General features: G+C 46.6%; 1 protein-coding gene across 2 annotated transcripts in view; it reads left to right on the top strand.

Moving 5' to 3' along the window:
* col4a3 (collagen, type IV, alpha 3) overlaps positions 1-16181 on the top strand; it is a 54378-nt gene that overhangs the window by 34377 nt on the left and 3820 nt on the right. For both annotated transcript variants that reach the window (XM_030066532.1, XM_030066533.1), the window contains exons 42-46: positions 11702-11887; positions 12529-12659; positions 12745-12817; positions 15350-15421; positions 15974-16099. In XM_030066532.1, coding sequence (XP_029922392.1) covers positions 11702-11887; positions 12529-12659; positions 12745-12817; positions 15350-15421; positions 15974-16099 — 588 coding nt within the window. The remainder of the gene's footprint in view (positions 1-11701; positions 11888-12528; positions 12660-12744; positions 12818-15349; positions 15422-15973; positions 16100-16181) is intronic.

The following is a 16181-nucleotide window of genomic DNA, read 5'->3' as shown; positions in this document are numbered from 1 at the left end:
CACCTCGCTGTCGGTGGAGTCGTCATAGCAACGCGGCCACACCACCAAGCACAGAAAAGTCTCCACCTCTTCATGTGACCGCGGTGCCGGTTTACTCTCCATTTTCCAACTTTGCCAACTTCAGTGATGATCAATGCGCACGCTCGCTGCTGCTGTTTTTTTTTTTAATAAAATGCCGGGTTTGGTTTTCGTGAAGGAGTCGCTCTCATGTGTCGTCGCTCCCTGTCCAATCAGTGGCCTGCATGGCATTTACCTCACATTTTGGCTCGACTCAGCTGGACTCAGCTCGCTTGGAACCCCGGCCGAGTAGGTACTGAAATAGAACCTGGTGCCAGGTACTACCACGTAATGGAAAAGCTCTCAAACCGAGTAGAGCCGAGCCGAGTAGGTGCTAATGGAAAAGCGCCACAAGTGCAACCAAACAGAACTACAACTCAAACCAAACAGATCCACAAGAAGAACAACAGAACCCTAAATCAAACAGAACCACAACTACACTGTCGTGGAATTCTTCAACAAAAAGGAGCAGAAGGTCTTCAGGCCTTTAATGCTGTGACAGCAGGAGAGTCACACACACCAAAGCCTGGAGGTGACAGAGGTCTTCAGATTTTACATTTACTTTGCATCTCTTACACAATCAAGTACTAACGCAATAAAAACTTTCCAGAAACAGACCTAGCTAATGAACAGGGATGAGCGAGTACGCCACTATCTGTATCTGTATCTGTACTCGGGGTGGGCGGGGCCTAAACCGGAAGTGGGTGGGGTTTTGCCAGAAATGGGAGGTTACTTAACCGGTATGTTACTTTAAGTCTGAAATTGATAAAGGTCGATCAGAAGTTGCTATATTTACTGTTTATTAGAAAACTATTTACAGAACAGCCTCAGAAGCTTCAGATCAATGTTTTTGATCACAACAGTAAACAAACTGTTTACAGTTTGTAAACAGTTGAGATTTTTGCAAATTTATTAAAAATAAAAAACGGAGAAATCACATGTACATAAGTATTCACAGCTTTTGCCATGAAGCTCAAAAATGAGCTCAGGTGCATCCTGTTTTCACTGATCATCCTTGAGATGTTTCTGCAGCTTAATCTGAGTCCAGTGGTAAATTCAGTTGATTGGACATGATTTGGAAAGGCACACACCTGTCCATACAAGGTCCCACAGCTGACAGTGCATGTCAGAACTCAAACCAAGCATGAAGTCAAAGGAATTGTCTGTAGACCTCCGAGACAGGATTGTCTTTAGGCACAAATTTGGGGACGGGTACAGAAAAATTTCTGCTGCTTTGAAGGTCCCAATGAGCACAGTGGCCTCCATCATCTGAAAGTGGAACAAATTCGAAACCACCAGGACTCTTCCTAGAGCTGGCCAGCCATCTAAACTGAGCGCTCGGGGGAGAAGGGTCTTGGGGTGCTTTCAGACCTGTCCCGTTTGGAGCAGTTGTTCCGAAACAGGGAGCATTTCCCCCTAAAGATCGGTTTGTTTGGACATATGTGAACACAGCAATCGCGCTCGGATGCAGGACAAAACAAGCGGGCTGAGATCACCTAGAAGAGGTGGTCTCGGCTCACTTCCATTGAAGCCCTGGAGCGGTTCGTTTGCAGTGAGAACAAAATCGACACAGCAACCGACACAACTCACTCATAACTGTGGTTCAACCTCCAATAGAGGGGGGCAGTAATGCACCCAGTTGCCAATCGTCAACCAAAACAGAAGAAGAAGAAGAAGAAGAAGAAGAAAGAGAAGAAGTTGTTGGTGTTGTGTTGTGACCAAAATCCGAAATGAGCCGTGGGCTGACATGGAGCAACGAGGAGGTCAGATGCCTCATCGAAATCTGGGCAGATGAGCAGATTTGCCAAATGCTGGACACTCACAAGAATACAGAAGTCTGCAAACTTGTGAGTCAGCGAATGAGTGAGAGCGGCTTCCGACACTCTGTTGAGCAGTGTCGCCCTAAACCAAAAAACTGCGACAACAGTATGTCAAGGTGCGAGACCAGCTTGCCAGAAGTGGAAGCTCCAGGGATGAGAAGGACAAATTTCCCTGGTTTGACGAGCTGGATAAAATTTTAGGGACTAAACCAGTTCAATCAAGAGACACATAGACGAATCAAGAATGAAAGTGGTTTATTATAACGGATGAGCAATTATTAAATGACAAGACTTTGGCGCTTAGACTCTACAGGGAGATTTAACCGAAGGGCGACAGCCCTGAGCGGCATCTAAATAAATCCCCCCATGGAGTCCAGACACTGGTGGTGGTGGGGTGGCGACTGATGGGGCTGAAGATGAGCTGAACTGATGAATCTGGGAAGACCAGGAGGCGATGGGGAGGTGGAGGGGCGCACGACAGCAGCATGAATCTAGAGGCACAGAGAGAGGCATATTTTAAAAAGCCGCGGTAAGCTGATAGGCTAACGAGGAAGGTGAGGCGCTAGGCCATTGGAAGATGAGAACAGCTGACGAGAACAGCTGATCGAGCTCAGTTGACAGCCCCACAGTGACAGCCAGGAAATTATGAGTGCGCATGCGAGAGAAGAGTGAATGGCATAATAACAGAGGAATAGAATTATTGATGAAAGCAGGCAAAAGATGGTCTTCTTGATTGAACTTACGCTAAGCTCCATTTCAATCAAGAGACACATAGACGAATCAAGAATGAAAGTGGTTTATTATAACGGATGAGCAATTATTAAATGACAAGACTTTGGCGCTTAGACTCTACAGGGAGATTTAACCGAAGGGCGACAGCCCTGAGCGGCATCTAAATAAATCCCCCCAAAATAAAGGGGCGCGAGCCCCCTAAACACAGCCCGACACTTTACCCCCAAGAATGCTAGGTTACTTACCAACCGGGATGAAACAGGCTCAAAATTCATAACAAGATGGCTTAATCTGATAAAAGATAAAACAAGATAATGAGCATAACGCAGAAAATTATAAAGCTTGACTGAGGTCAGCATTGACCAAATTAGGAGCATAGCCAGCAGTGGCTAAGGTCAGCAATGACCGGCTTGCAATGAATGGGCTTTAGCCAGCAATGGCAGTGGACAACCATGACCTGCTTGCAATGAATGGGCTTTAGCCAGCAATGGCTAATGGACAGCGATGATCTGCTTGCAATGAATGGCTTTAGCCAGCAATGGCTAGTGGACGGCGATGATCTGCTTGCAATGAATGGCTTTAGCCAGCAATGGCTATTAGACGGCGATGATCTGCTTGCAATGAATGGCTTTAGCCAGCAATGGCTATTAGACAGTGATGCCCTGCTTGAAATGAGAGGGACTAACCGGCAGTATAGGGGACTTGGAAAAGACTGAATGATAAAGCTTGGACAAAACACACCAAAAGCGATTCAGCAATTATGAACGGCATACATGGAATTGTTAGTTAAAGGCCGTGCTATCTAGGAGAAACAATCACCACCACCAGCCACCAGTTATATGCAATTGCTTACCATAAGCTGTTATGGCTTTAGGGATCTTTGAGCTGAAATGATTGAAGAGGCATCGGGACGGACATAGGAAGCGTAGGCAGAAGACGACCATCGGCCCAGTTGTTGGAGGGATGCTGATGGGAGACCTTGCATGGCTGCAGAGGTTGCCGCACCTATTCTAAATGAATGACCTGAATAATGCTTTGGAGAAATGTTACACCTGAGAAGAACCTGCTTTAAGTGATAACTAAACCAAGATTTGGACATGGGATTGAAATCTGGAGTCAGAAAAAGAGGAGCGCTAGGGTCAGAGAAAGGCCGTTTTTTTAGAAATTTACACATTGATTTATATGGGCAATACTGAGAATCGATGCGTGCAATGACAACGGAGCAAGCGCCGCCAGTCTTAGAGTGCTTAAGGAATAGACTGCAAAAATCGGGGTGGAAAGTTAAATCTGAAAATGAAACATCTCTTGTTGGGTCAAATGAATTTGAAGAAGTAGTGAACTCGCCACTCCTTAAAAACCCATAAAAAGCTACTAAAAATGAGCAATCCAGCAGGGAGTCAACGTAAGGAGAGAAATAACCCTGTCTCAGAACGCATAGCATTTTATGCAAAATGGAAAGAGTAATGGGACGTTTGTAATCAAGGCTGGAGGGGGAAACTTTTGAAATGCCTCTGAGTAATAGTTTAATGGATGGATTGGAGAAAAGGCTGGGGAAAGAGGGATCAGAACATCTTGCATTAAACTGGATACCGGCAACCAGACCTCTTATATATTGGGGCTTGAACTGACGTACATCCATGCAATGACAAATGAAAGCACAAACAGCACTGATTGTAACGGGTTTTAGTGGCAGATGAAGAGAAGCACAAAACATAGCAAAAATCTTCCAAGCAAAATCATAGGATTTCAGGGTAGAGGCCGCTATACCTTTCCTCATATAAAACCTAGCTGAATCTAAATATGGCTGCAAGGAGAGAGGGTTTAGTGGAGGGCTAGTGCCTCTAGAGGAGGAACTGCAGTGGGTGTCGGGCTGGCTTCTGGGCAAAGAGTCTTGAAAACCTGGAAATTAAAACGGGATAGGGAGTCAGCAATGACGTTAGCACGGCCTGGCACGTGACGGGCAGTAATAATGAAATTGTGGGTGACGGACAGCCAGGTAATGGATCTCATGAATGGCATGATTTCGCGACTGGCTGAACGGCCTTTATTGATGATGCCTACTACTGCCTCGTTGTCGCACTGAACAGCGATGCGTTTGCGTTTCCAGGATTTCCCCCACACGTGGCATGCTACCGCAATGGGATAGATTTCATACAGGGCTGAAGAGGAATCGACCTTAGGGAAGGACTTGGGCCATCTGCTGGCAAACCACTGGCCCTGAAAATAGCCCCCAAAACCCACGGAGGGCACGGCATCTGTGAAGAATTTGAGCGAGTCAGATGAATATACTAAATCATCATAGAAGAATGACACGCCGTTCCAGTGGTTCAGCAAATGAGACCAAAATTTCAAATCGGAGCGGCAACCATCATCCAATAGGATTTTGTCACGCAGATTTGGCACGGACGCAGCCATGTCCAGCAGTATGGAAATGAACGAGCGACCCTGAGGGACCACGCGCATCGCAAAATTTAGGTGGCCGAGGAGAGAGAGCATTTGCTGTTTTGTTATTTCTTGATATGCCGTGACTGAGTGGGTTATTTCGCGAATGCGTTCGAGTTTCTCAGCTGGAAGAGAAGCTTTCATTTCCACTGTATCCAGAGTAATGCCTAAGAACTCGAGGCGCGTAGCTGGACCACTGGTTTTCTCGTCGGAGAGGGGGACGCCCAGATATTGGAACAGGAGTTTCAATTTGGACAGCGAGGAGCCGGAATTGTCATGCGGGGGATCTATTAGCAGAAAATCGTCCAGGAAGTGAAGCAAAGAGGGAACTCTGACTCGGTTTAAAAATATCCAGCAGAGGGCTTCGGAAACCTGATTGAAAATGGAAGGACTGCTCCTACAACCGAACGTGAGGCGCACTGCAAAATACAGCTTGGATTCCCACTTGAGACCGAACAGATGCCACTGCGAGGGATGGATTGGGCAGATTTTGAAAGCATCGGTAATGTCGGCTTTTGAAAGCCATGCGCCCTGGCCGGATAGCTTGATAAGCTTGATAGCATTGTCAACAGTGGAGTAGTGAAGAGAGAAAGGTGCGGGAGGAATGAGACTGTTAATGCTTGGGACTGGACCGGAGCGAGGAGCCGAGAGGTCGACTATTAGACGTTTTTTGCCGGAGTATTTTCTCGTGGCTATTCCCACTGGGCTAGTGCGAAACACGGGAAACGGAGACGAGTTGAATGGGCGAATTAGATAACCTTTATCGAGCTCTTTCTTAAGTAACTGAGATACTAAGTCTGGCTCTTGGATCGCGGACTGAAGATTTTTGGAGACGTATGAGGAGGAAAGGGACGAGACGACCCCCACCCGGAACCCTTGGGACAAACCAGAGAGCAAATGATCAACAAACACAGAATCAGGATGCGAGGACAATTCTGATGCAAGAGCTGGGACATTTATTGGAGTTGATGGGTGGATTTTTAATAAGTCTTTGAACCACGGCGATTCTGCTGCGGAGGGCGAAACCTGCGAGGGCACACAGAGCGGGGGTGCGCATCCTTGCAATTGCTGCAGATGTGAAGGAAAATGCAATTGGGGTAAGAGCACACATTTTCATTGAAATTGTTGCAAATGGGCTGATTGTTGAACATATGCACCTTTCGGCCGCGGCTGTCGGTTTTCTCTTTCTGAAGAGAAGATGGTTCGTTGTTAGCTGCTGGGAAGGCTGAGCGCTCTTGGGGGAAAAAGGGGACCAGAGGGCAGAGAGATTCGGAATGGCCGGTGTTGCCGCAGTTTTTGCATGCCACGGCCTGCGCGCCACCCACCAGCATAACCAGGAGCTCCGTATCCAAAACGGACCAGTTCAGCCGAATGTTCGCTTGGGCAATGTAAAGCGCTGCTTTGCTGGAGAAGCCTTTGTGATACTGGTAGAAAATGTTTTTCCCATATCTCAAATTTAAATCCCCTATCAGTGCCAAATAGGAGTCCAGTTCCTGTCTGCGCTCCGGGTAGACTGAGCATATTACGTCCCGGTAAATCCCGAAGGCTACAACAAATTCACCGATGGACAAATCTCTCGCCAGTCTGGGGTCGGCGGATTTTATGACTGCTGTGAAATTTTCGCCCGAGGAAATTTTGTTACCGCACTCTGGAGATGGGAGAATTAGGCTGATGAGATTTATGTCTTTCCCCTGCAAGATTTTTGACCTTAGTCGAGGAGAGATGTTTGCCCCAAATGGAACGTAAGGCCTACTATTGTCGGTGCGGGGACAGCGGAGGCCAGGGAATGCTGAGGCACGTCAGGGGCTGTTGCGAAGGATGAGGATGGCTGAGGAACCGGTGCCGGGGCCATTACCGGCGCCGGTGGGTGCAGCAATGGCGGGACAGAAAACATGGCAGAGGAGGAGGATGAGGCTTGGGCGTTCTCCAGGCACTGGAGGCGGGCATCAATTGCGTTCATGCTGTTTACCAGAGACTGAAGGGTAGATGTGAGGGCGACATCTGGTGCATGGAGAGCAGCATCTGGATGGTCAGGAGGAGCAGAGACAGCCGAGGCTCGCTTACGCTTGGCTTGAGGAGCAAGATGGTGTGTTTTCCTCGTGCGTTTCCGACCCGGAGCAGCTGCGGGGCCATAGGATGCGGGGCGTTGAACCCGAACCGGAGTTTCGCAGACCACGCCGTTGCTGGCCAGTTCTTGGAGCTGCGAAAGCTCCAGGCCCGGGGCCGGAGTAATTCCCCTAGCCCTTAGCGTCTCCCTGATCTGAGAGGCGGACTCACTCTGGGCTGCGATTCGGTTGCTGCGCCGGGAGGTTGAAGCAGCAGGAGTCGCATCCAGTAACTCAGCACTACCTGACTCCGATTCCGACGCTGACATCATGAGGTAAGATGACAGCCCGAGAACCACGAAAAATGCAAAATACGAACTCGCCATACACAACTGCATATAGACTGATGAGCGCGCACGACAGCAGCATGAATCTAGAGGCACAGAGAGAGGCATATTTTAAAAAGCCGCGGTAAGCTGATAGGCTAACGAGGAAGGTGAGGCGCTAGGCCATTGGAAGATGAGAACAGCTGACGAGAACAGCTGATCGAGCTCAGTTGACAGCCCCACAGTGACAGCCAGGAAATTATGAGTGCGCATGCGAGAGAAGAGTGAATGGCATAATAACAGAGGAATAGAATTATTGATGAAAGCAGGCAAAAGATGGTCTTCTTGATTGAACTTACGCTAAGCTCCATTTGTTGAACCTGTGGATGTCATCGACTCCAATGATGCTACATCATCTAGCACTGGCTCTTCTGATGCTGCTACACCTAACACTAGCACTTCCGCTGATACTGAATCCAGCTGTGCTGAATCGGCTGATGGAAATGATGAGTAACCTATCAGCTTTTGTTATGCTGATCAGTTTCAATCGAAACAAATCAAAACAATCGAAACAAAACAGCTGAGTGTTGTACTGTGTGACAACCTGATGCACTTGCAGTAAGTAATCACCTGCTTTAATTGACAGTGGTGGATGCTGAACCACTGGACAACACACTGGACTCCGCTGACACAGAGGAAACAGCCAAAGGAAGCAGAAGCAGAAGCCAGACCCCAAAACCCAAACTGCCCATTCCTGGGTCTCAATCCAGGAAGAGGAAAGCCCAATCTTCTCTGTGTGATCAGCTCCATCTCTACTAGGCGGAACAGAAAAGGCACCTTGAGCAAATACATGAAGCTGAACAAAACCACCAAGCCAGAGAGGCCGCTGCCCTGGAGAACATACTGAGGCTGCAACAGGAGGCTGAGGAGCGAAGATTTAACGCCATGCAGGCTCAACAAGTTGTTTGTGCTTTACACCAACAGCCACATTCATCCTACAATCCCACAAGTCTCATTCCTTCTACATTCAACAATCCTACACCCATTCTACCTGGACCACCGATGATGCCAGTGCCTCCACGGCAGCACCTGCCCTATCCACCACCCCGTGCTCCACAGCCACCAGTCCACCTACAGCAGCCCAGCCAACCTGGTGAAAGACCAGATCATTCCATTGATGTCTCCTCTGTTTTGGATAGTGTTAACAACACAGCAGAGCAGTTCTTCAACTTGTAGAATTTGTTCTTCAATACAGTTATTGTTCACGACAGAATATATTCAGAATTATTGTTATGCAATTTTTTGACAGAGTTAGGGCAGTACTGAGCTGTGTAGAGAACCTACTCTAGTACATTCCTGGTTAGAAATGGCTATGTTCAAGCCAGCTATACAGTTGTTAGATTGTAAAACAAAGAGATCACTGTACTTCACACTTGAAAACATGTTTTGCAATTTGCACTTTATTTTGCATTTCTAAGAAAAATGTAAACTGTACAAACATAGCATTTCTTTTTGAATACAATTTTATTTCTTTAACAACGCAATTATTCAGTCAGGTTTTTTTTTAATACAATATTACACTTTACTTGAAGCACACAACTGCCCTGTGTTTAGAACCTAAAGTGCTTGTTATACAAGAAAAAGGTTAACTTTACAGCCTTTGTTTTTTGTCAACATTGGATTATTGTCATTGTCGTTTGATAGAATCCAAATAATAAAACAGAAGGACAATACAATAAACAGTCTGTCTCCATGAACCTTTGTACAACCCTGAGAACAGCTACATCATACACAAAGACAGAAAAAAAAAAAAAAAACAGAACAGACAAAACCAAAGGAGCAAGAAGACGACATGGGATACATGGAAGAACTTCAGTGATGTGACTCGTGCCTTCTGTGCCTTGGCTACCACACCAGACGCCGTAGATGACTGGATGGAGCCTCTTGAGTGATTTGTGGTTTTGCTGAATGACTGCACTAGCAGCCAGGAATCACAGAAGCAGCTGTTCACCCAAAAAGGTAGAACAATTGGTGGACTCCCCCCCAACACAAGCAGAACAGCATACAAAGAGGGCAGCCTACCAAGCTGGTCACTGCTGGGGACAGGCCCTGGTTGCAGTCCCTGAACTGAAGGGCACAGAATGTATGAATGAATGGATAATTTAACCCACTTGTTTACACCTGTAAAATGTGTCATGTGACAACAAAGTTGATTCAGATTCTGACAGGTGGATGGGAAGTTCACTGGACCACACGACCAGAAGCAAGCCTGGCATGTCGTGACCTCCTCCACTGTGGTTGCAAAAAGGGGTGCTGTGGAAGATGCAAATGTGCCGAGGCAGCACTTCAGTGCACTGCCCTTTACTACTGTGGTGGACTGTCATCATACGTAACTTTGTGTTGTCACACTTTCTTTCCTCTTTGGCTTTATTAAAAATGCCTTTAGACTAAATGGTATCCTGTCCTGTCGGCCCCTGGACAGACTCCAGTACATTCAAAATTCAGCTGCCAGAGTTTTGACTCATACCAAGCCCTGGCAGCACATCATCCCCACCCTCATCCGTCTCCACTGGCTCCTGGTCAAGTCCCGCATTTGCTACAATCTCCTCCTTCTGTCGTACAACTCCCTTGCACCCTGATACCTGTCTGACCTCCTTCACCAACACACTCCATCCAGGAATCTACGGTCGTCTGACCTGGGCCTCCTCTCCACCCCCCGTACCAAGTTACGGACCTTTGGTGACAGGGCCTTTAGCGTGGCTACCCCCGCCCTCTGGAACTCCCTCCCCCTTGAGGTCCGAAACGCTCCAACACTGGACATTTTCAGATCAGCCCTCAAGACACACCTTTTCACCCTAGTATTTCCCCAGTAACTAGCTCAGTTCACCCCCTTTTTTTTCTTTTCTTTTTCTCTCCCCTCCCCCTTCCATCTGACCTTGTGAAGCAACCTTGGGTTTTAGAAAGACGCTATATAAAACTCAGCTATTATTATTATTTTTTTGTCTCTGTACTGCTGTATAGTTGCACTTTGGCCATTGCCATAGCGCACATGCATTTCATGGCATATCTGTCAACATCTTAGAAAACATGTACAGTATACTCTACCGAAATACATATTTTGATGGTTTTTACTATTATTTAATTAACTGAATGCCGGAAATATGTAGTTAGATAGTTGCTAGCATGTTGTAAATAATACCATTGTATTCCTCATCCTTGAAAATGTAGGATTAGCCACCAGGATCAAGATCCTAGGTGGTCTAGAACCTGAGTTACAGGTAAAGTCACAGCAGGTGGCAGCCATTTTGAAAAATGGTTTCCACGGTTACCATGGGACAAATGATCCTTAGAGCATGCTCTAACAGTGTGCCAAATTTCATGCTTGTATCGTGAAATGCACGATTCCATCAAAATATTGCGCGTAGCTGCTGGACTAGTATGCTTAGTGATTTACCTGATCTGTCAAGAGGTATCGTCTCTCCTCACCTATGATCATCAAGCTCTGCTTGAGATTAGAGGCTTCTTCGACCATCTTAAATATGACCCGTTGGTGAGCTCTCCTCCATGCCTCGAGGAAATCCCGGCGTTCCTGAGGCGTACTCCCCTCTACCTTGCCCGCCAGAGACGCCAGAGAACATGTGGTAAACGCGGTGGTCTCCGGGTTAGGCTCGAGGCCCACCTGAGGTCTGTTTGTGTGTCTGATCGCTGCAGTGATCTGCGTTTTCTGGACGTTCTCCCTGCCCAGCGCTCGAGTAGGATTAGAGACCGATGGATCCGACCAGTGTTCCCTGATGTTGGCGGCTTTGACAGCTGGGGGTGTCGCTGTGTGTGACTGGCCTATCACACAGCGTGGACACTGTCAGCTGCCCAATAAGGAGTTTCATTCATCACGAGCACGGATATTGACTCATATTACTCGGATCATACTCGTACTCGTCAGAAGTGCTTTATCCGTACCGGATACTCGTTTGAGCCGAGGTTCATCCCCACTGCACAGGCCGAGCCATACATTCCAAACAAGTAACTGATCACTTCTAAATGAGATAAGCAGGTAGAGAGTCTGATCCTTCACAAATGCCACCAGCTTAACTATGAGGTCAGACAAAGGCTAACGCAATACGATACGCAATACATGATTTTAATGGTTAATTGATTCACAACATCCAACCAAATTAAGCGCTGAAGTCTTTGGGTTAGAGTTCCTTGCGCTCCTTGAGGTTCCTCATGGACAGACTTTGTTTTTATCTGCAGTCACTAATCAACATTTGCTGCTCCGCAGGGCCGAAGGGAGAACTCGGTTCTACTGGTCCGTGTGGACCCCCTGGTCCTCCTGGTCCTCTGGGAGATCGAGGGCCTCCAGGTGCACCAGGGGCAGACGGTGCTCCTGGTCGTCCCGGCAGAGACGGAACCTGCACCCAGGGAACCAAAGGAGATCGAGGAGAACCCGGGAAACCAGGGGAGAGAGGTGGGAGCTGCATCCAACACACATGTGAACGCACATAAACACACACATGGACACAGGTAAACACACAAACACAAATAAACACACATGTAAACACATATAAACAAACACAGAACCTGTGCGGGTTCTAAAAAGTGGTGTGGAACCTGTTTGAGTTCTAACAGGCTGTGTGGACCCTGTGCGGGTTCTTACGGGCTGTGTGGACCCTGTGCGGGTTCTAACGGGCTGTGTGGAACCTGTGCGGGTTCTTACGGGCTGTGTGGACCCTGTGCGGGTTCTAACGGGCTGTGTGGACCCTGTGCGGGTTCTTACGGGCTGTGTGGAACCTGTGCGGGTTCTTACGGGCTGTGTGGACCCTGTGCGGGTTCTTACGGGCTGTGTGGAACCTGTGCGGGTTCTTACGGGCTGTGTGGAACCTGTGCGGGTTCTTACGGGCTGTGTTGAACCTGTGCTGGTTCTTACAGGCTGTGTGGATCCTGTGCTGGTTCTTACTGCTGAAGGCAGTTTTTGTTTTTTGTTTCTCACCTGAAAGTGAGGAGCTCCTTTGTCTGTTTACCTTTTGCAGTGTTTAATAAGAACTCTGTCTGTCTGTCTGTCTGTCTGTCTGTCTGTCTGTCTGTCTCTCTCTCTCTCTCTCTCTGTAGGACCTAAAGGGTGTGTCGGCCCCCCCGGGCCTCCGGGTCCAGGGTTTAAAGGGGACAAGGGGAATAAAGGAGGCACAGGTCTCCAAGGAACACCTGGTTACCGTGGCGACACTGGTTTACCCGGCCAGCCGGTCAGTTCATCCCATAGTTAACACAGTTACCATGGAAACTGTTAATGCTGTTAGTGTCTGGATTTAATGCTGTTCTTCTTGTCAGGGTGAGGATGGGCCCCCAGGGGCCCCAGGGCCCAAAGGCCTGATGGGAGAAACCGGCATCATGGGACCGACCGGTAAACACCCAACACAGGAGTACTAACTAGTACTAACTACTAAGTAGTGTTACTGCTCACTGCCACAAAGGTGTGAGGTTTACCTGTTAACCTCTAACAACAGAACAGAAAGTCACTGAGCATAACCTGAACCTCAGCAGAACAGTTAGATCTGCTAAAACAGCAGATCATGAAGGAACATGCTGCCACCTGGAGGCAGGAGGTTCCGTTTAGTTTTTTTATTGTCTGTGTTTGTCGTCTGACATGTTGCAAATGGCCTTTGTTTCAAACAAAGGAGTAAAATAAAACGGTTTACCCATAAACAGAATTAACTTAATATCCAAACAGAAATTACAGCGACAAAGAAAGACACAGATATTTCATATATACTACCAGTCAAAAGTTTGGACACACCTTCTCATTTAATGTTTTTTCTTTATTTTTACTACTTTCTACATTGTAGATACAAACTGAAGACATCAAATATATGAAGCAAGATATATGTAATTATAGGTCAGACTAGTGCGGACGAGAAAGACTGATGCACATGAACTGATGAAGCCCCTTGGATAAGAGGCGAAACGTCTTCCTAAGACAAATACAAGTCCAGTTGCCTACGATTCAATTTGCCCAAAGAGAACGATGACCTGGATAAATGAGAAATCCATAGATATATGGAATTATGTAGCAAAGAAAAAACTGTTAAATAACTCTAAATATGTTTTATATTTTACATTCCTCCAAGTAGCCACCCTTTGCTTTGTTGATAGGCTGCAAACCCTTGGCCTTCTCTCAATGAGCTTCATGATGTAGTCACCTGAAATGGTTTTCACTTCACAGGTGTGCCTTGTCAGGGCTCATTTGTGGAATTTCTTGCTTTATCAATGGCATTGGGACCATCAGTTGTGTTGTGCAGAAGTCAGGTTGGTACACAGCCGACAGCCCTATTGGACAACTGTTAAAATTCATATTATGGCAAGAACCAATCAGCTAACTAAAGAAAAACGAGTGGCCATCATTACTTTAAGAAATGAAGGTCAGTCAGTCCGGAAAATTGCAAAAACTTTAAATGTGTCCCCAAGTGGAGTCGCAAAAACCATCAAGCGCTACAACGAAACTGGCATACATGAGGACCGACCCAGGAAAGGAAGACCAAGAGTCACCTCTGCTTCTGAGGACAAGTTCATCCGAGTCACCAGCCTCAGAAATCGCAAGTTAACAGCAGCTCAGATCAGAGAGCAGATAAATGCCACACAGAGTTCTAGCAGCAGACCCATCTCTAGAACAACTGTTAAGAGGAGACTGCATCAATCAGGCCTTCATGGTCAAATAGCTGCTAGGAAACCACTGCTAAGGAGAGGCAACAAGCACAAGAGATTTGTTTGGGCCAAGAAACACAAGGAATGGACATTAGACCAGTGGAAATCTGTGCTTTGGTCTGATGAGTCCAAATTTGAGATCTTTGGTTCCAACCGCCGTGTCTTTGTGAGACGCAGAAAAGGTGAACGGATGGATTCCACATGCCTGGTTCCCACTGTGAAGCATGGAGGAGGAGGTGTGATGGTGTGGGGGTGTTTTGCTGGTGACACTGTTGGGGATGTATTCAAAATTGAAGGCACACTGAACCAGCATGGCTACCACAGCATCCTGCAGCGACATGCCATCCCATCCGGTTTGCGTTTAGTTGGACCATCATTTATTTTTCAACAGGACAATGAGCCCAAACACACCTCCAGGCTGTGTAAGGGCTATTTGACCAAGAAGGAGAGTGATGGAGTGCTGCGGCAGATGACCTGGCCTCCACAGTCACCGGACCTGAACCCAATCCAGATGGTTTGGGGTGAGCTGGACCGCAGAGTGAAGGCAAAGGGGCCAACAAGTGCTAAACACCTCTGGGAACTCCTTCAAGACTGTTGGAAAACCATTTCAGGTGACTACCTCTTGAAGCTCATGGAGAGAATGCCAAGAGTGTGCAAAGCAGTAATCAGAGCAAAGGGTGGCTATTTTGAAGAAACTAGAATATAAAACATGTTTTCAGTTATTTGACCGTTTTTTGTTAAGTACATAACTCCACATGTGTTCATTCATAGTTTTGATTCCTTCAGTGAGAATCTACAATGTAAATAGTCATGAAAATAAAGAAAAAACATTAAATGAGAAGGTGTGTCCAAACTTTTGACTGGTAGTGTATACTCGTTTATAAACAAGAACTGTAAATAGAAAAGAATTAATATTTGAATAACTGTTAGAATCAAAGAGAATTTACACACTGAACCATAAGCTGCAGGCTGTCCTCAGGCGCTGCATGGTGTTTTCAGACGTGTTGACGTCCGTCACTCCCGCAGCTCAGGGAGCACAAGTGCCTCCACTCCATTAAAGACATCAAGTCACATGACACACTGAAGCACACGGGCGGGTTTCAGCGGCAGGAGGTCCTGAACGCTGGCCGGCCCACCCGGGGGAGACTGAACCACGAAATAATGCAGGAAAGTGACATGGAGGACATAATGGACTCTGTGTGTGTGTGTGTGTGTGTGTGTGTGTGTGTTTCAGGTCAGAAGGGGGAGGACGGGCGACCTGGTGTAAATGGTGTCTCTGGACCACAGGGATCCCCTGGGAACCAAGGTAGTGCAATGACATTACAATGACATCACAATGACATCACATAGTGAAAACACACAACCAAGACATTGTTGTAGGGCTGCTGGTGTAACAGCTTACAGCCAGTTACTATAGCAACTGTAGCTACTGGTAGTCACTTTGCCATATAATTTACTGTAACAAAAATAATAATGATTTAAAATAAAATAATTTCCTGTAACAGCAATGAGTAATAATAATTTACCATAAAATAATTATATATGTATATGTGTGTAGGTATATATAGGGAGGACATAATGGATACACGCACACACACGCACACACACACACACACACACACACACACACACATATATATATACATATATATACAGGTCACAGGTCATATATATGTATATATACATATAAATATATACATATAAATATATATATATATATATATATATATATATATATATATATATATATATATATATATATAAAATACATAATTATAATAATCGAATATAAATACATTTTCGATAACATCATTTAAAAGAAAAAAAAAGCTGTTACATGATGTGCTGCCCCCTGCAGGCCCGAGGGGGGAAGACGCCTTCGGGGACGTGGTGCTGCTGCCAGGAGACAAAGGCTCAGCTGGATGTCTGGGAGCCAGAGGAGAAACCGGGCCCCCCGGGGCCCCAGGGAGACAAGGCCCTGACGGTGTGGGCTGTTTGTCAAGATCACAGTGTGTGTGTGTGTGTGTGTGTGTGTGTGTGTGTGTGTGTGTGTGTGTGTGTGGGTG

This window comes from Myripristis murdjan, chromosome 13 (genome assembly GCF_902150065.1).
Source record: "Myripristis murdjan chromosome 13, fMyrMur1.1, whole genome shotgun sequence".
Classification (NCBI taxonomy): Eukaryota; Metazoa; Chordata; class Actinopteri; order Holocentriformes; family Holocentridae; genus Myripristis; species Myripristis murdjan.
Note: the sequence above shows the minus strand (reverse complement) of the source record. Positions and strands in the feature narration are given on the sequence as shown.